Source organism: Haemaphysalis longicornis, unplaced genomic scaffold (genome assembly GCF_048455015.1).
Source record: "Haemaphysalis longicornis isolate Haplotype H1 unplaced genomic scaffold, Haemaphysalis longicornis Haplotype H1 scaffold_16, whole genome shotgun sequence".
NCBI classification, from domain to species: Eukaryota; Metazoa; Arthropoda; class Arachnida; order Ixodida; family Ixodidae; genus Haemaphysalis; species Haemaphysalis longicornis.
The window spans coordinates 13332-32100 of NW_027526266.1; the positions used below are offsets into that span (position 1 = coordinate 13332).

The window sequence follows — 18769 nt, forward strand, 5'->3', positions numbered from 1 at the left end:
CATCGAATTTGGCCTTTCGACATTTCTCGAAATTGTTCGCCGTATTAAAATTTTCGAATTTGGCTTAAATTTGGCTTGGTTAATTTTTTCAAATTATTTGCAAGGTCCCAATAAACTTCAACTTCAACTTGGAAGGCGTCGGAAGCAACTTTTAGTAAAGGCTCTTACCATTTTTTAAGAAAACACTATTTTTCATTTCGTTTTCTTTCACAAAAACCATTTTTAACCCCTGTAAGACTTTTTTATCTGCGTTAAAGGCTTCTAAAATATGAGTGAATTTTTCTTTTCGGTCATGATCGCCATCATGCCAAACATATTTAATGCCTTTTTTAATTTTTAACATAGGCACTGGCTGATTTTTTAATCGGATTCAGCAGAATGAAAACTGGAGAGTGAGGCATATATTCTGCTTCGCACTAAAAATTAAAGCACTTCCGCTCAGCATGAAAGCTGTCGCAAGCGCAGAGCAGTGAATTATCCGCTCTCTGCTACCACCCCTCACGCCTTCCCATCTCTGTCTCACTCCACACGCCGCGATGGGTCAATTGCTATGGTGTTGGTCTGCTGAGCACAAGGACGTGGGTTCGATTGGCGGCCGCTGGAACCTGATGGAGGCGAAAAGCAAAAACGCCTGTGTGTTCAAGATTTCGGCGCACGTTAAAGATCCCCAGGTGGTCAGAATTAATCCCAAGCTCTCCACTACGGTGCGTCTCATCTGTAGCGTCGGCGCGTTAAACCCTACAATTAATCAATCAACAAATCTGTATCAGTCTTTTCTTTTGCTCAGTGCAGTTCAATCTTCCCGCCTTCGCAGTGCTCGCGTGCTTTCTCCTGGAGGCTGGGCCAGCTCGCATCCGCTTTTTTTTATCTGAAAAAGCACGAACGGGAGTTCTGTTCTTTTTGTGCTGGCTTTCATCTCGAACGGGCTGCAGCCTTTCTGCGCCATTCTGAACGTGTCCTGTTTTAAATGCAGAGCATTTCTTAGCCTCGCCTCTTCCTGCGTCGGACGGCGTCCACAGCTCCGCGTCCGCAGCAGGTGCGCCTCTCCTCCTTCCCTCCTCTCTCTCAACAGCAGCTGGCGCGCGCATGCGTCGTAGTCAGCCCGTTCGCTCCGTCGCGGTCTCGACGTAACAGGTGCGTGATAGCAGCGCGGTGGGGCGTGGGGCGGGCGCTGCTTGCGCATGCGCGCTCTCTCCCCCCCCCCCCCCGTACTGCTCTCCCTCTACTGCAGAAGGATCAACATTTGGGCGAGTTGGTACTGCTTATGTATCATCTTGACGAAACAGCGTAAAAAACGGGGACACTATGAGAGAAAGACGACAGGACGACGCTGTGTGCGCTGCGCGCGCTGCAAATATAAAGCTGCTAGCGGTTGCTCGTGCTTCAGTCACTGCGTTGCTCCTTCCTTCCTTGGTTGACGCTCGCTTCCACATTTACTCCTAACGCGACTTTACGCGGCGTTAACGACCCCCAATGCTCTGCATTTACTCGTGTTCCCCTCGCGGCAAGGCGCGGGAATTTTTTTTTCTTCGGCGGCCACTATTTTTCTTTTGGTATCGTAAAAAAACCAACCCAGTGAGCATTCCTGACTAAATGAACTTGGGGATAGGTATTTGACGAAGTTGTAAGTCGGTATTGAATTGTTTACAGCGCGGAACGAGAGAAAACAGGGGAGTGAAAGGGTGCACGCAGTGCGCGCGACGAAGGCACGTATCAACGTGTGAAACAAAGTTCAAATTACCCGCCTTTGTATGAACAGCCTATGCCCAAGCCCATGCGAGCCAAGCAAGGTTTTATGCAATCGTTCTATTTTTCTCAATCAACTTATAAACATTACCACAATGCCCAGCTCACTGCACCTGAACTGGGGTAAATTAAGCTCGCAATTGACGTCTTCGAAGGTTACGTTGGTGGCGTCACACCACGGGAAGTCTTCTGCACGCACCGGGTTTGTTTTGTACGACATTGAGCAGGTCTAGGTATATGCTGGAGGCTCTGACATCCTCGGCGTGCTCGGCGGTCATTCCACGTGTTTGATTTGAGTATTTGATTGTATATAACTCTGTGTAGAGGAGCTGTACGTGTGTCCGGACATCCGCGTACTGCGTTCGCAGTGGTGTGGGCTGGCAAGGAACAGCGCCTTTGTCATGATCGTTTGTCCCCGCGCACTTGAGGTGGACGGCATCACGCACTACCGCCGGTGCTTCCGTTTGCCAGCCGTCGGGGGACGAAGGAACGCAGAGAACAGGATGGTCGTAGGTTGGAAAGTAAGTTGATCTTGGCTCCGATTTTCACAACGTGAATGCAAAGATACTGAACTGTGGACAGCGCACACTTTGACGAAAGACGAAGCAGAGGTTTACTCAACTCAAAACGCTCAAAATGTGACCACACTTCAGTATCTAGGCACCAACTAACGCAAAGTGTACGCCAAGGCTCAGCGCGTTAAACGCAGTTCCCGTTTATTGTGCCTGTCGTTTCCTTGTCTTCGTTTAAACGTTATTTGGTCGACCGTAAAATGATGCTGGGGATTGGGCTAGATGGGTCCTCCCATGGTCGCAGCCGGAAGGCGCATGTTCTTTTTTGTACACAGAGATGACAGCGCGTCGATGTCTGAAATCCTCGATTTTCTTGTGACGTGATTGTGACGTTCGTTGTTGGGTTATTTCGTGACTTGTGACTTGCGATGAGGGAGCGAGAGAGAAAGAAAGAAGTGATTTGGTGGAAGAAAGGAAAGTGCACTGGGGATATATTATTGAGCTCAGTAGGGAGCTCACCTGCATACAACCCAGTGCGGTGGGGAGAAGAGGGGATAAAAGACTTGGGAGGAGGTTAGGGGTGGAATAGAAAAGGTGTGAAAGACGACAGGAAAAAAAAAGAGAGAAAGAAGAGAAAAAAAAAGAGGGGGGGAGGGGCATTACGTAGACGACAGCGGCACGAGTGTTCGGCGCGAGTGTTTGTTCAGTAGCCTCAGCTACAGGCGCTGGGTTAGTCCAGTGGCCTCGAGGAATGCCAGGAGGTGGCTGAACACTTGACGTCGGGAGCTGGCAGGACCCGTCGGGAACAGCAGGTCCTGCAGGTTGTGTCTGGGTCGTCCGAGACGCTGGAGTGCAGCCTGCAGCACTGCTCTGTGTGCTGCGTGCTCGGGGCAGGACAGGAGCAGGTGCTCCAGCGTCTCGGGTTCGGGGCAGGCGGGGGAGGCGCGTCGTCCTTGGTGGTGCAGCAGGGCGGCCACCTCGCAACAGTTGAGGTGCATCCGGAGCAGCAGGCTCCGGACGTCCCTGGTGAGGCGCCCTGGAAGAACAGGCGGGGCCTGGCCAGAAACTGCTCGGGGGTCCGGTGTCTGGTCAGGGCCATTCGGGCCAGGATTTGGCGTGGGGCGTCAAACGCCGTCACGTCCTGGGAGGCGGGGGTACCTGGCTGGTGGGCACCCTTGGCCAGAGCGTCGGCCGCCTCATTGCCCGGGCCGCCTCATTGTCGGCCGCCTCATTGTCGGCCGCCTCATTGCCCATGTGGGCCGGCAGCCAGTGTAGCTGCACAGTGCAGCCGCGAGAGGCCACTGCGTGCAGCTTGGCCACCAGCGACTGCTCCACGTGTCCACTGGAGCTGCCCGGTTGGTCAGCCGACTGCAGCCGCAGGAGGGCTGGCCGGGAGTCCGTGAGGACGAGGGCTTTGCAGTCTGGGCCTGCCCGCTCGAGCAGCAGGTCCGCAGCCAGGTGCAGGCCGGCCAGCTCCGCGGGGGTGGACGAGGCGGGGAAGGGCAGGCGGCACACCCGGCTGGCGCCAAGTGCCGGGGCAGTGCAGGCGGCTGCCGCGTTGCCCGTGCGGGGGAGCACCGACCCACCGTGAAGACGTGGAGGCTGGCGTTGTTCTCCAGCAGGGCAGCCACCTCCTGGTAGATGGCCTGGTGCGGAGTGGCCCTCTTGCTGCGCACCCCAGGCAGCTTGGTGTTGATGTCTAGGGTCTCTCCTGTGCCGGGCGGTGGAGGCTCCAGAGGGGGTCGCTGCGGCACCACGATGTCCTCCTCATAGATGTGCAGCAGCATGCCCATCTGTGAGTTTGGACGGGCACGGAAGCAGTGCAGCAGAGCGGCCCGGCCCGGGCTTTTTTGCAGGCGGTCAATGTGGCGCAGGCCTGCCTGGAAGGCCCGCAGCTCGATTGGCCAAGTGGCTGCCTCGGTGTACGTGGCCGCCACAGGAGATCGGCGTGGGAGGCCCAGGCAGAGCCGGATGGCCCGGCGTTGGTCGAGCTCAAGCGCCTTCCACCGCAGTTGCTTCAGGTGGGCAAGGGGCAGTGCGTACAGCACAGCCGAGGAGGCCATCTATCTGCGTAATACGCAGTGCCTATTCTGTGGACCAGACTACAGGATAGTGTTCAGCTTTATTCTGTGGACCAGACCACAGGATAATGCTCAGCATTATTTTGTGGGCCATTTGAGGCGGCGCCTGGTGATGCTGTTCGGCGCGGTCGTGTCGTGCAACATTTATTTCAGTTTCAGAACTGCGCCGACTGCAAACTACACACCGCAACTTAGAGCTCAGCGCGCCGGTCCGCTGAGCTCTAAGTTGCGGTGTGTAGTTGCGTGTCTGCTCTACAAGTTTATTTTTTTCGCTTGCGTTTGTCTTTACCCTTGTGCGAGAACTTTGCCTCTTCAGTGCATTCGGTTGTACGGCCGCGGACGAAAACGTTTCGTGACTCCGTAAACACGCTATTTTCTTTCATGTGCTGTCTTGATGCACCGACCTACCTCACAGCCGGCTGTACGAGCGGATAATAATAATAGGAATCTTTATTTACAGGAACAGTACATATAATTTCCCAGCCCACTTATGCAGCTGATGCTTGTGAGATGGCTGAGCACATGCATCGTGCATGGGGCACATGCTTATGTCCTTTACAAAATGAACATCTGTAAGGAGGAGGAGGAAATCTCTTGCTAAAAAGCTATTAATAAAACCAAGCAGCCTAATGAAGAAAAACCGAAAAATTCTTAATGCTATCACCGTCGGCAGGCGCGCATGCGTGTTCTGCTCCTTTCGTTTACCGCCGGTGCAGCTACACGGCGCTCCTATGCGGTTCGGCCACAGCTCCCGTGCTTCAATTACTTCTGTCGGCACCTACTTCTTTTTAGGGGCTAAGCCGCTTAGGGGCTGGGGCTGTTGGCATTTCCCGTCGTCGTAATCGTCGTCTCATGTCACGGTACTACAACACCCGGACACTCGTTTACGCCTCGCGCTAGAGCACTTCGTAATGCGTAATTAATATGCAGTGCCCGGAGCTTACGTGGTTACCAATTTTGGAAGAATTGCCTTCTTTCGATGTTTATGATAGTTTTCGCCCACCAAAGTTCGGTGCGCGGGTTTTAAACCGACACTGATATGTTTTAAACCAGCGTCGTAGTCATTGACGTGACTGTTTGTTCTATATGCAATAAAGAAAAAAAAAAGCATAGTAAGAAAAAGAAAAAAAGAAAAACCCCGCGACTCTCGTTTACGCCTCAAGCTAGAAGGCTTCGTGCTTCGAAGACAAGAGACTTTTACAGCAAAGCTGTATACCTCTACCCCCTCCCCCGACGGTTTCATCTCTGTTAATCAGAACAGCATTCCCTTTACGCACAGCAAGCGATGCAGGTAGCGTAATGTCGTCGTCAGGCATTTAGTACACAGCATAACAGAACGCACGAAATCAACAAAGACGTCCGAAGTGGCGAGCCCTACGTTCCACACCACGATGCGGTGAAATGCGGCCGAGTTCACATTCACAAAAATTAGGCGGGCAAAGAAACGTCTTCAACTCCCGATGACATGATGCCGACCGTTTTAACGCTGCGGACGCTCAGTTTGCGCCGTATTTGTCCCGCGCAAACTTTGTAATAGTCGCAATGTTTATTATGGAACAACAAGCTTGGCGTGGCTTCAGTTGAGTTCAGGGCAGGCTTGCTAAAAAAAATGTTGCGGTACGTTAAAAATCGGCATCAAAAATATGTGTTACTAGGTTCATAGCCTAGGTTTTTTGTAAACCAGATCACAAACCTGTGGACAAACCACGCAGAAAGCGCTAAGTTGGCCTGCCCCCGCAAATGTTTGTAGACCGACCACCTACGAAACAAATATTAAGTGTACGTGGCCTACTCTGCCACGATTTTGGCAATCTTGGTCCACAGAACAAAGCTGAACATTATCATGTGGTCTGGTCCACGGAATAAAGCCAAAGGTTATCCAGTGGTCTGGTCCACAGAATAAAGCTGAACATTATCCTGTGGTCTGCTCCACAGAATAGGCACTGCGTTCCTAATACCCCTGCTACACTAGGGTCCAAATGTCATTTGAACCAAATGTCATTTGACTCAAATGCCAAGTTGTGCTGCTACACTAGGTTTTCAAATGCCATTTGGCTCAAATGACATTCAACCCAAATGAGCACCGAGAGAGACATTTGGGATTTCAAATGCCATTTCCAGCACTCTCAGACGCAGCAGCGTCTTCGATCGGCAATAAAAAATATAATACTTCCGTACGTAAAACAAACAAAATATTGTTGTTTGTGCAACTTTGGTCACTATTTATTTACTTAAAATACGAAATCAACAAATTTAATTTTCATACTCTCAAAACCAGTGGGTGAGTTGCAAAAAAAAAAAAAAACAACAACGCAAACAGCTACCGCGTTAGAGTCAAAACTGGTGTCTCTTCTAATTTGATATCATTTTACTGCCTCAGACTGCTCCTAAGTTTGATTGTTGTATTGGTGTACGAAAACGGAATGGAGCAACAACAGCGCCACTACAGCACAGTGAACAGTTGTGAAAGCTTTTAAATGCCATCGAAATTGTAGTGTAGCACGGCGGATTCTGAATGGCATTCGAAGCAACCCATTTGAGTCAAATGACATTTGGTTCAAATGACATTTGGACCCTAGTGTAGCAGGGATATAAAACATGTGGTGAGTAAGGAGTGACTGGAAAGCGCTACAGGGGTTCACGATGCGTGGGCCATGCGGACAAAATACAAGTCTGGCTCTTGCGAAAGATAGCCTCGTTAAAATTGTGCTGACACCACTGTTCGTAAACTTCACTCAAATAAGCTATATAATTAGGAAAAAGGGTACGGCCATGCGGCCCACTAGCTCATTTCCCGCAACAGAACCTGTGATGTCATATGCCCAGCTGTAATATTGGCTGAGGCCGGCAAAACCAAACGGAAATTAGGCAGGGCTTATAAGCTCGCGGAACTAGTTATTTGCGCTTAAATTTAGGGCATATTCTTTTTGCAGCAGTAAGGATGGTGGGGTTAATAGTTAAAGTTACCAACGAGCAAGCACGTAAACACTGAAGCAGTTAGTGCGGCACTTTGCCGGCTGACACTGCCTAACACAGCCGTCAGACGCATTGGAATTGCCTGACACAACACTGACCAACTGACATAAGCGTGTGTTGTAATTGCCTGACACAACACTGACTAACTGACATAAGCGTTTGTCGAGTCATAGCTGACGTTTTAGGAAATGATTAGTATGAGCCGTAGTAAAAAATTACACCATCTTCTTGTGGGGAACCATGAGGAGGATGGGAAGCATCATAGGGGCTCCATGTAGGTTCCATTCAGCGGTATTGCCGTTATGTTGTTTCATTTATCGGAGCACGAATGGAACGTAGTGTGAACCCCAATGTAGACACAGAGAAATGTAGAGAAATGTAGAGACAGCGAAGAGACCGACACCGGTGTTACCTGATCGAACACCTCCTGGTTCTCGTCTTTCTTTATTGCGTGCTCACGCTCCTACCCTGCTGCCCGCCCTCTTTGTCCCCTTCTCTGGTTGAGCTGCAAGGCGCGTGGCGCTTCCTGCCACAGCTTTCCCATGGGAAATTCAACATCCTCCTCCCAAGTTTTCAGTTCGTCGTTTCCGTTGACATTCAGCTTCGCATGCCTTCGTTGTATCAGTAGCTTCTTGACGTAGTTTTAATGAGTCAAGGACATAAGGCGCGTTCGTAGCACTTGCTCCTGTCTCAGTTTTGTAGCGCAGTGGGAAGAGCGCCACGTACCTCCTGTTGCGGCCAGAGAGTCGTGGGATCGAAACCAGGCGCCACTAACTATTTCTTTTTTTATAGTGTAGGGGGGGAGGTGCGGAAGGACGGACGACGGATGACGGAGCTGAGAGCAAGAGATGCTTCCCATCTAAAAATATGGCAGGTATAGAAGTCCGGCCAGAGGCAATGTGCTAACACTGTCACTGATGATGATGATGATGATCTGTGGTCGTACCCTTTGTATCGGGCAGGCTCCAACATTGGTGCCCAGACTGTATAAACTGTTCACACACAAACCTAAAAAAAAACAGCACAAAAAAACACACGAAAGGACAATTTCGGAGAGCTCAGTTTCGTTCTCCGGGGAGCCTGTGCGTACGGTGACGGTCCATCACGCACTATGACTCATGTGCACACACACTGTCGTTAATTAAGTTCAGGCTGCCTTTGCGGAGCGGTTGCTGCAGGTTCAGTTCAGTTACTGGCGCACTATGGTCCACCACTCGCTCAGGCGTTTCTTGGCCACCGTCACCAAGGCCCCCGTGGTTTGCTGTTCCGAGCCGCCGTGGGAGGGGCTGTTCTCCAGTGGCTCAAATCCTAGGAGCTGCCGGCGGGGTAAACAGGTTTCAGCAGCAACGCACGTGTTCCGTGGTCTCAGCCTCCTCCCCGCAGGCCCAGCAGAGCGGGCTTGTCAGTGATGCGTCGAACTGGCTCCGATGTTCCAGTGTATGCAGCACGCCGGCCCGCGCCTCGAAGAGGAGGGCGCTGCTCGTACTGTTGTCGTACAGCCGTTCAACCTTTATGTCTGGTTTGCATCGTCGGTACAGCTGGAGAGTGTCTTTTTTCTCCATCGCCTTTCTCCAGCTTTCGTGTTCCTGCTGTTGTACCTGGGCCCCAACCAGCCTGACCCACCTGCGTGCAGTGTCTGTGCGGACTTCGTTCGCGAAGAAGCAAAACTTTTCGCAGGTGTTGCACTCGTTTGGTCCAGGCCGTGCGTATGCATTTCTGGTGCACGTACGCAAAGACCCGGCGTGCCCATCGGTGTGGCGCCATTAGGTGGAGCCTGCCATTGTAGGCCAGCTTGCTGTGAGCCTCTCGCGCCTCAAATGTAGACCAACCCAGCTCCCCCTGGATGGCTTCGTTGGCTATGTGCCCGTGGCAGCCGGGGGCCAGGCGCCCGACAGCGCGCTGGCCGCGCTCCAGCCACTCGCGTGTTGGAGACGTCAGGCAAATCACAGCGTTGGTGAAACTAAACGCCGGGACGTGCACTGACTTCCATAGCTCCCGCACCATTTGGAAACGATTAAATCCCCACAGGTACCGTCTGCGTAGGACGATGCTGGCTCTCTTGGACGCTTGCCTCAGGTGGTCCTCATGGGCTGTGAGGTACTTCGCTTCCATACTAAGTTGTACCCCTAAGTACCGGTATTTGGTATGCTGTACGGCTTTCTCCTCTAATAAAGAGCTTTCTCTCTCTCTCTCTCTCTGTACGATTGGATCCCCACAAGGCAACCATATCGCCGGGTCTGCGTCCTTGTCGCCCGCGAAGCACAACACTGCTGATTTATTCGCGTTGAAGCAGAGCCCCAGTCTTGCGAGCGTGTCCGCGCAGATGTCCACCAGTCTCTGGAGCTCCTCCGAGGTGCTCGCCAGCAGCACAATATCGTCCGCAAAGACGAGACCGGGGAGGAAACACTGGCTCTTCAGTCCCTTGGTAGAATACTCCAGTCTGAAACCGAGGTCAGCCTGCAGGAGATTGCGTTCCAGAGGTACTGTGTAGAGCATGTATAGGAGTGGTCAGAGTGGGCATCCTTGTTTCAGCCCCTTCTGGACCGGTAGTTCGTCTGACACAGCACCATTCACTGTTGCTACTACAGTGTTGTTTGTATACAGGCGGTGCAGGACATCTACCCACGTGGGTGGCATTTCAAGGGTCTGGAGGGAGCGCAGCAGTGTGTCGGGTGGCACATTGTCGTATGCCTTTGACACGTCGAGGAAGCAGCTCATGAGCTCACGTCCCTCGCTTCGCGCGATTTCGATGCACTGTGTGAAGATGAACAGGTTGTCTTCAAGCCTGCGGTCGTGCTGGAAGCCGTTTTGCAGTTCGCTCAGGTGTTTGCCGGTCTCCGCCCAAGCAACCATCCATGCCTTTAGGACTTGAGCAAACACCCTGTACAGTACACTGGTGATGGTCAGTGGACGGTGGTCACTCAGTAGCCCTTTGTCCCCGCCTTTCTTAGGGGTCAAAATTACCCTGCCTCGGGTCCAGTCTGCTGGTATTGGCTGGCCAGCGAGAATGCCACTATAAATATCGGCCAGCTGCTCTCTTGCCTGGTCTCCGAGGATCTTCACGATGCCGGCTGGGATTCCGTCGAGGCCTTGGGCTGTGCGTGGGCTGATGTGGCTGATTGCCTTGTCCAGCGCTAGCCGCGACACTGTCCATTCCAAGTGGCTCAGGTATCCTGTTGCTGCGCTGGCACTTCCCGAGGCATCTGGTGGGCTGGCATTACAGTCCGTCTCTTTTGGCGCCGCGTAGAGACGGCGGATGTGTTCAGTGAGGTATCGCTGTAGGTTATCTGTCGCCGCACCGGTGTCTTCCTCACGGATTTCAGCTGCTGAAGCTCTCTTGTCCAGTGATGATATGTACGACCAGAATTTCGCCCTCGCCCCTTTTCCTGCTGATTTTATGTCCTGTAGCTTGCGGTTGTCCGCTTCCGCTATCTTTCGCTGCATCACGACTTGCATCTTGTGCTTTCTGAGCAGACAATCCTTCCAGGCTTCCTGCGCCTCCTCCTTGCTCAGCGTCTTGACCGCCTGCCGGTGTTTCCGGTTAGCCAGCCGTCGAGCCCGCAGTGTAGCTTGTACGTCATTGTCCCACCAGCTTTTTCTACGGGGTCCTCCTCGGGTGTTGACTCTCTTTTCATGTTTGCGCATGATTCGCCGGAGCTCCTCAACATACTCTTCGTATGTCGTCGCAGCCCGGCGCCTGGCTCTGTCTTCGAACTCCTTGGCCACTTCCTCATACGCTGCGACAGGCAGGTACCGTGAGGCTGGTTTTCTGCGTTCCGTCTTTTTCCGGCGCCATGGCGATGCATCAAACTCGAGTTTGATTCTATTGTGGTCGCTGCCCAAGCTGTACCGGCCTTCCTCGTGGATATGCGTCGTATGCAGCATCTTGCTGAGGCCTGGCGAAATCAGCGCATAGTCGATGCTTGTGCTGCTGCCGCGGGCACACCAGGTGATTGTCCCCTCGCAGTCCGCACGCAGGTTGACAACCTCAAGCTCGAGGTCTTCAGCTAGTGCCTGCATAAGGCCGCCATTGTGGTCAAGGTAACCATCCAGTTCTTGTATGTGGCCGTTAAAGTCCCCCAACAGTAGGACTTCTTTGTCTCTGCCCCAGCGCTGGATATCTTCCCTTATGCATCGCTTAATGCCCACGTTTTCGGAATAGTGCTCATGTGACACCCCGAGGTACACCACACACGCAATCACTTCGGCGTTGTGTATACGCCCCGTCACCCATTTGTGGCTCTCGCATGCTCCATTTAGTGGTTCCCATGACCGCTCCCTGTGCCACAAGAAGCCGACACCACCCCCTTTCCGGGAAGTGTTTGATCGGTTATAGCCAGCCCAGCTCCAGTCCGGATGGAGCGGCGGTTCCTCCAGGTTCTGTAAATGGGTCTCGGCTATGGCATATAGAGACACTCTTTCCTCCTGTAGCACCTGATATAGTTCCTCCCACCTAGCACGCCTTCTGCCACCATGTATGTTCAGGAACCCCACGACCGTACTTCTCGCTTTTTTGCGTTTGCGTGGGCGCTTCGCAGTTTTGCGTGTCTTGGGGCTGGCGTGCTGGTTGTTATGAGTTCGTGGTGCAGTGTTGTTGCGACAGTAGCCACTGGTTTCTGCTGTTGGTGTGCTAGGCAGCAAAACATGGGTCGTTGAGCGGTTTACTTGCAGCTGTTTCTCCGCGACTTCCCTCGATGTTGTACTTTCTCTTGTGATTGGCCGGGAGACACGTCCCTCTCGCTGTGAGGCACTTTCCAATTGCTGCCTAAAGTGCCTCTCCTCCCAAACTTCTACTATGGCTGAGTTCGCCCCGGACCCTGCCTGGAGAGCACGCTCTCCAGTGCGGTCTCGATGAGCTGCGTCAACGAGTTCTTTTTGCGTCTATTTCGGTTGGTTTGTGCAGATGGTACTTGTGGCATCTGCTGCTGGTTCCGGATAGAGGGGTGATTTCTGTTTTCGTTTTCCGGATTCCATTTGGGAATACTGCGCCGCCTGCTGGTCTGGCGCTCCTCCCGGGGTTTCGTCCAAGTTTGTGTGGCTGATTCGCACCTTGGGGGACGGCATGGGTCTAAAAAACGTTTCGCCACTCTGCCAACAGTGCAACCAACTGTCTGGGCGCCGTCTCCATCGTAGGAAAGCCCATCCTTGGCGAAACTTATAGCCAGCTCTGTTGTTAAGATTCAGAAACCGGCTATTCGTTTTCCTGCTCCATTTTTTGATTCTAGCATTGGCCAGCACCACCGCAGCCCTTGTCTCGTCTCCGCGGCTCGTAATTTCAGGGATTGAGCAGATGGTTAGGGTCCCTGGGCGTCCTGTCGGCATAGAATCGAGGTCGTTTGTCATCTCATCTGGGTTGCCCCAAAGCACGTCTTGGAGGCCTGCATGTAGGATGTACTGGCGTGGAACGCAACGTGCGCGCTCATGGTACTCCGTGGCATACTTAACCGCCTCTGCCATGGTCGCATTCCTGCTGTAGATGATTTCTACGGTGTTGGGTTCGGCCACCACCTCCCCAACGGTTGCAGCCATAAGGCCGACGTTGTTGTCACCGATTACAACTACTTCTCTTAGTGTGCCCCTGGGGGGGCACTCATCTGTATACCGTAGCACCTGTACAGTGTTCGTCCCACGCCGCTTGCCACGACTGACGTGGGTGCGCTTTGGCTGTGTGGAGTCGCCGCCAGTATGGACCTTCCACTCATTTGCAGGCCCGTCTCCGGTTTTCGGTTTTTCCTGACGGCATATCCCCGTTTGGTGACCTATTTCACTGAGGCCATAGGGAGGGGTCTGCCCATCGCAAAGTTTTGGTTCCGCTGCCGGGACAGCCTGCACTGCAGCACCATGTGGACACCTCTCACGTGCAGCGTTTGTTTCCTGCTGTAGCGGCTGTGTATTGGATGTATCTGCCGCTCTGTCTAAAACAGCGTTATTCTGCTGATCCGCTGGCTGCTGTACCCTTTCCTCGAGCGCTGCGGCCTCGGGTTCTTCTAGTGCCTGAGTCGTAGCCTGCTCAACCTGGCTTGCTACTGCAGTCGTAGCTTGTTCATCCTGCCTAGGCACTGCATAAATTTTTTGGGACACCTGCTGCTGCAGTTTAGCAGCCATCTCGTTAACAATGCTCTCTAAAGTCGCCACTCTGTGGCCAAGAGCGGAGCACTGTTGGCATTCACCCACTTGCATCTGTTCAGTAATCTCGGCTATCTTCCTGCATATTCTACACCTGAAATCACCGCCATCTGCCGCAGCCTTCATGTCTTTATACGGCGTTTCATCCAAATACACCCACCAGCCACAGGTGTTGCATTGGATGTTGGGGGCTTCGTTCACGGAGTGGCCGTCGCTGTCTGCTGCGTCTGCCCCCATATCACTTTAGGTGGAGGGAGAACGGTGGGTGGTAACGAGTGCTGTAGGGGGATGGAGAGGGCGAGCGGGAGGGCCGGGTGACCGGTCCTAATCCGACCGGGCGGGGCACGGTGTGGGAGAGCAGCTTCCCTTGTTATGCGTTGCACCGATGAGGCCCGCTTGCTAGGAACTTTACTGTAGGTTGCCCTGTCGCGCCCTCTGACTTTCAGTGCTAGCACCTGGGGTGGGCGCCGGTCCGCGCTTGGAGGCGCATTAGTTTGTCGTGAGATGGCGCTGTCACCGTCTCAGGGGTAAAACTCTCCATGGATCCATGATCTCCGATGCCCATCTAAGCCTGGCTTACAGCTCGTATTTTAGCTGGATTAAGCTGAAGTGGGGCTGTCACCAGTCCGCTATCTGTACAGTGGGGAGCTACAACCCCACGAAAGCGTGCACCGAATAACCGCTAGCTTACTTTCTGGATTCCATGATGTGTGGGAGTCATACACGGAGCTTGTGTCATACACGGAGTCATACACGGAGCCTCCGACGCATGCTGCACTTCCCGGGCGCTGATCGTGTTGACCGCTGCGCCGCGTTGACTTGCGTTGACGCCGTTGACGTTGACGCCGTTGACGTTGACGCCGTTGACGTTGACGCCGGTTCACGTTGACGCCGGTTCACGTGTACGCCGCACTGACTCACCGCGCGTCCACGCGTGCGGTGGACACGTTGAATGCTGAACGCTGAACTCAACGCAAACTCAACGCTGAACCATCGGCTAACACCCAATTCAACCTTAGGCTAACGGCGCCGCCTAAGTTGTCCTTGATAAACTGGGGCGCACCATCGCGGGGCAATTTTTCGTTGCACCGTCGCGCACCATGAGAGTCGACGGTGCGACACAGTGCAATCCCGAGATGCCCAATCCCGAGCGGTATTGCAGCGCTACCTATGAAAGTGGGTGATAAACAAGATAACCAAATGGCCGTCTGTGAGATTGTAGCAGCCCTGGTCAGGCGGTACCTTTAGTTTTAAGGTTCTTCTCTGGATACGTCATTGTTGAAGTCACGAAAACGCAAGATTTAGTGGGAGATTTGAAATTTTGGCTTAGAAAGTTTAGTTTTGACTCAGTGAACAAAGCATCATTTGCTGCCGGACAAGCGCTGAGGGCACTGTGAAACACTAAATCTTTCGAATAAAACAAACTTGCATTTTTTCTCCATGGCCCCTTTAAAAAGGTTTCAGCATACAGCAGCGATTTCTAGGTGGTGTTAGCCTGTATCTCTCTACTACTATATGCCTTATAGCGCAGAGGCCCAGAGGCAATTTCCCCGCGTAAGACCCCATTTTGAATTTTGGCTGAAAGGGATGAGCAGCTGAAATTTGTTCGGGTAAAAGAGCATCGCGTACAGCACCTTACAGCAAAGTGATTTTGCTGATAAAAACAATTGCTGCAGCTTGCACTAGGTCTGCTATGCTGGAGAAACGGCACAGCCCTCTCCCTTCGTCAAAGACCTGGCCGTTGCACCTCATATAGATTTCTGAACTTGTGGCTAAATTTCTCCATGTCTGGCAGGCCCGGATCGTTTCGTCTGCAGCCTTTTACATCTTTCGCGAAGCAGACTGCACGCGCTAGAACACCCAGTAATCAGCTTCGCGAACTCGGCATCTGTGCTGTTCACTTCAGGCGTGAACACTGGTGGGCACGCGGGAGATGCCACTAACGCTGGGCAGTGTTCTCTCGAAGGTCCAGCTGGCCGACACCAGGTGCTCCTCACGGGGCACGCACTCACATGCGCTGCTGTATTTTCTTGGTATTTTTTTGCGAGCTTGTCACGTGTCGCAGGAGGGTACCTTGTATGAATTGTCTGCATGCACTGTGCGCTGGCATTGCCACGTGGCTAAGTAAGGACTAAAAGAAATAAATTGGCACTCGATGAGCTTCCGTGTGCCGGAAAAGCTGGCAGATGTTACGAGCGCTCATGGGGCTCTTGCGGAGGTTACAGATTAGTCTCCGATTGGTTAACTGATGAGGGATTTGGCTTGTACGTGCATTGTTTTGTTTCCCTCACATCCTCAGCATGTCATTTGACTTGTGTGCTGCTCAATACAGTTGTGGTTGGTAATTAACAGCAAAGTAAAAGTAAATTCTACTCAGCAAGGCTTAAGAAAAAATGGCCCAGGCGATAAACAGACGGAGACAAAATGAGACACAATCGACATACGTGACGTATCACTTGTTTCCCTCTTTTCAGCCTCGTACCACCCCACCCCCTTTTTTTTTTCTTAAATTAATTCGCAGACCAATTAGCTCAGAAACAAGCTTTGTTTAATAAGTGCAACTTTTCTGCTTCTTGACCACAGCCTGTCAACTCTCTCTCCAGCCTGGTGCTGTCTGCTGAGAAGAGGGATTGGCTTGGCCTACGGCCTAGCTGCCAGTACAAGCCTCTCGGAGACCAGGCCAGGTGTTAAAAGGTTTGGGTGATACTTCCTCGTTTTTTCACTCAGTAGTGACACAAGGCTCAGGCTTTATCATAAGGCTCCAAGATCACTGTCAACTACGTCATCGACCTGGGCACGCGAACCAGCTTGTTCCACATAAACATGTTGAAAAAGTATGAACCCCGAATTCCGGCTGAACAAACACGTCGACAAGCTTCTATAGCACTCCAAACAGAGGATGCGGGATGGCAACAGCCGTATGAACCTTCTTTTCATCGAACGTATGTTGTGAACCGGCAAAGCTTCTATCCTTCGAACTGGCCCTTTTACCGCACCGATTGGCAGGGTACTCCTGCAGTGGCAGAAAAGAATTGCCCATCTCGTTGCACATGCCAGCGGGCGCCGGTCACCGCATGAGACTGTCTTCTCAACGTTGGTTTATATTCTAGTGGCGTGTACTGCCCTTGACTTTGTTTTTCCCCAACACTACCGTAGTGCATTTTTTGCTGTGGTCAGAGTGATGTGTGATTTTTGCTTGGAATTTATCTTTGCCTTTGCTTCAACCACGGGTGTGTGTTTTTTTTTGTACCCGTTACTTTGAACATCGAGCTCGCGTGTGTGCGCGCGTTGGGAAAGACATTGAACGCTCCGCATCAAGGCCCATGGACAACCTCCAAACGGCTTGTTACAAAGGAAGCAGTGCGGCTTTCCTTCGACATCCTGGAGGTCAAGCATTCTTGGAGGCAATGGCGGCTTGCCAGACTCTTTCTCCTCTCGGCGTTTCCCTAGGTTTGTAAGACCTTGGGCCTCGAGGTAGTTGTCAGCATTCTCGGCTAACTGGCGTAACGTTTGACAGCCCCTTTCCTTCAAGAAAATGGCCAGCTTATCATGACACTTGCTTAAAAACTGCTCCGAGACTATGTTGTCACGGAGAGCTTCGTAGGTTCTGGTGGTCTTAGCCAGTTCCTGCCAGTTATCAAAATAGCCTAACAAGCGACCAGCGAATTGGCGGCCTGTCTCAGAGTTCTGTGGTTTGGCTCCACGAAACTTGGTGCGGTACCCCTCTTCAGCGTAGCGAAATCGCTGAAGCAGGGTCTGCTTCAGCTTAGCATAATTCAACGCATCATCTGCAGCCATGCGTCCGACGACACTCAAAGCTTCACCAGTGAGGCACAGGTTCAATGAAAACGCCCACTTGTCCTGCGGCCAATTCTGGCTCGTTGCCATGCGTTCGAAACGCTGGAGCGTCAAGTTCATCGCGCTCTTCAATGAACGTCGGGATCAGCTTGTGGGGGCTGTTGTAGCCATGGGCGACGCTTGTAGCTGCAGACGTGCCTGACTCTGCGCTAGCGTTGGACTGCTGCTGTCGTACTTGTAACTGGAGTTGAAGGACCGACCGCTCCGTTTCTAAGCGAGCTGCCGCTTCGCGATTCGCTTCCCGTTCCGCTGCGCGTTCTTCCCTGAGTCTGGCACGCTCTCTGTCAACAAATTCTTTCAACTCAGTACCGGAGAGGCCAAATTTCTCCCCTAGGCTCACCAACTTCTCGAGCTCCATTTTTGTCCGTCCTCACACACACGGTAACAAGGCGAGGCTCTTTAAGGTGGAATTAAGAGCAAAGTCCTGTCGTGGATGCCAGATTGTGATGGACTCGTTTGGCCTTGTGGGTGTATGACGCGTAAGAACGGTACTCGAGCGGGTAAGAGAAAAGAAAGTATATAAACAGCGCCACCAGAAAACGAGACAGCGGAAAAGCGGTACAATTGCGAAGCACAGCAGCAAAAACACACGAGAGTCCGATACCCCTAACCAGCGTTCAATAGAGGGAAAAAAAACGTTCTCACAGCCACCTCGACGGTGGATGTTCGGCGACGTCGATGGCGGGTCGTCGCCAGTCCGAGTCACTGTCGAGCGCTGGCCGTCTGTCACCCAGCTCTGCCCGAGCGAGACGGAAGAAGATGCACCACGTCCTTTGTGGCGGGTGCAGCGCTGGTTCCGCCCTGGGCCGTGATGTCCAGCCTCGGCCAGTCGCACGATCGCGCCCCGGTTGTCTGCGGGTCCCACACGGGTTGGCGGGCCCCGACTCACACGCCTTGAACTACTCGAACGGGATCACAGGAACATCGGGTCCGCCTCCGGTCCTTGCCGTGTTCCACCTCCAGCCCTTTTCTTCCTCCTTCACGTCTTCATGCGCCAGCGCGTGGTCCACTTTTTCCAACAATGATGGCCAATCCTCACAATCACCCACTCACAAAAAACGGTGCCACCATTTTGAGCCAAAATTACACAATGAAGTGCCCCAAACATTACCCACCTTCTAAACATGTTCTTAAGGAGGTATGGTGGGGTAAATGATACATGTTAAATTTAATGTTATATTTCAGAAACGCTTGCAGATATCTGCATCAAATTTGTTGTGCGCAGACAAAATGCCACTGGGTAAAACATGAAGCACTTTATCTGGGTCTAGATTGTGTATCTTTCTTGTGGCCCACTCCCAAAATTTCAGGTGTGTTTGTTCATTGAGTGTACCCTTTCTCTGGAACAAAAAAGAGGAATGTGATGATATTGCGCTGTGTTATTCTAAATAACCATTGGTTTTATCTGAACTAAAGACATTTGATACTTTACTTGGAGTATGGGCGCAAAAAAATAATGTCACGTCATGC

General features: G+C 52.4%; 1 protein-coding gene across 3 annotated transcripts in view; it reads left to right on the top strand.

Annotated features, from left to right (window-relative positions):
• The first annotated feature begins 2004 nt into the window (after nucleotides 1-2004).
• The window catches only part of LOC144166150 (uncharacterized), a 35597-nt gene continuing 18832 nt past the window's right edge, over nucleotides 2005-18769 (top strand). The window contains exons 1-3 of one of the 3 annotated variants that reach the window (XM_077695754.1): nucleotides 2005-2267; nucleotides 4115-4279; nucleotides 16025-16135. In XM_077695754.1, the coding sequence (XP_077551880.1) occupies nucleotides 2148-2267; nucleotides 4115-4279; nucleotides 16025-16132 (393 nt within the window). In that variant the 5' untranslated portion in view covers nucleotides 2005-2147 and the 3' untranslated portion in view covers nucleotides 16133-16135. Of the gene's footprint in view, nucleotides 2268-4114; nucleotides 4280-16024; nucleotides 18410-18769 lie in introns of those variants that run through there. The other 2 variants (XM_077695753.1, XM_077695755.1) reach the window with 2 other exon arrangements.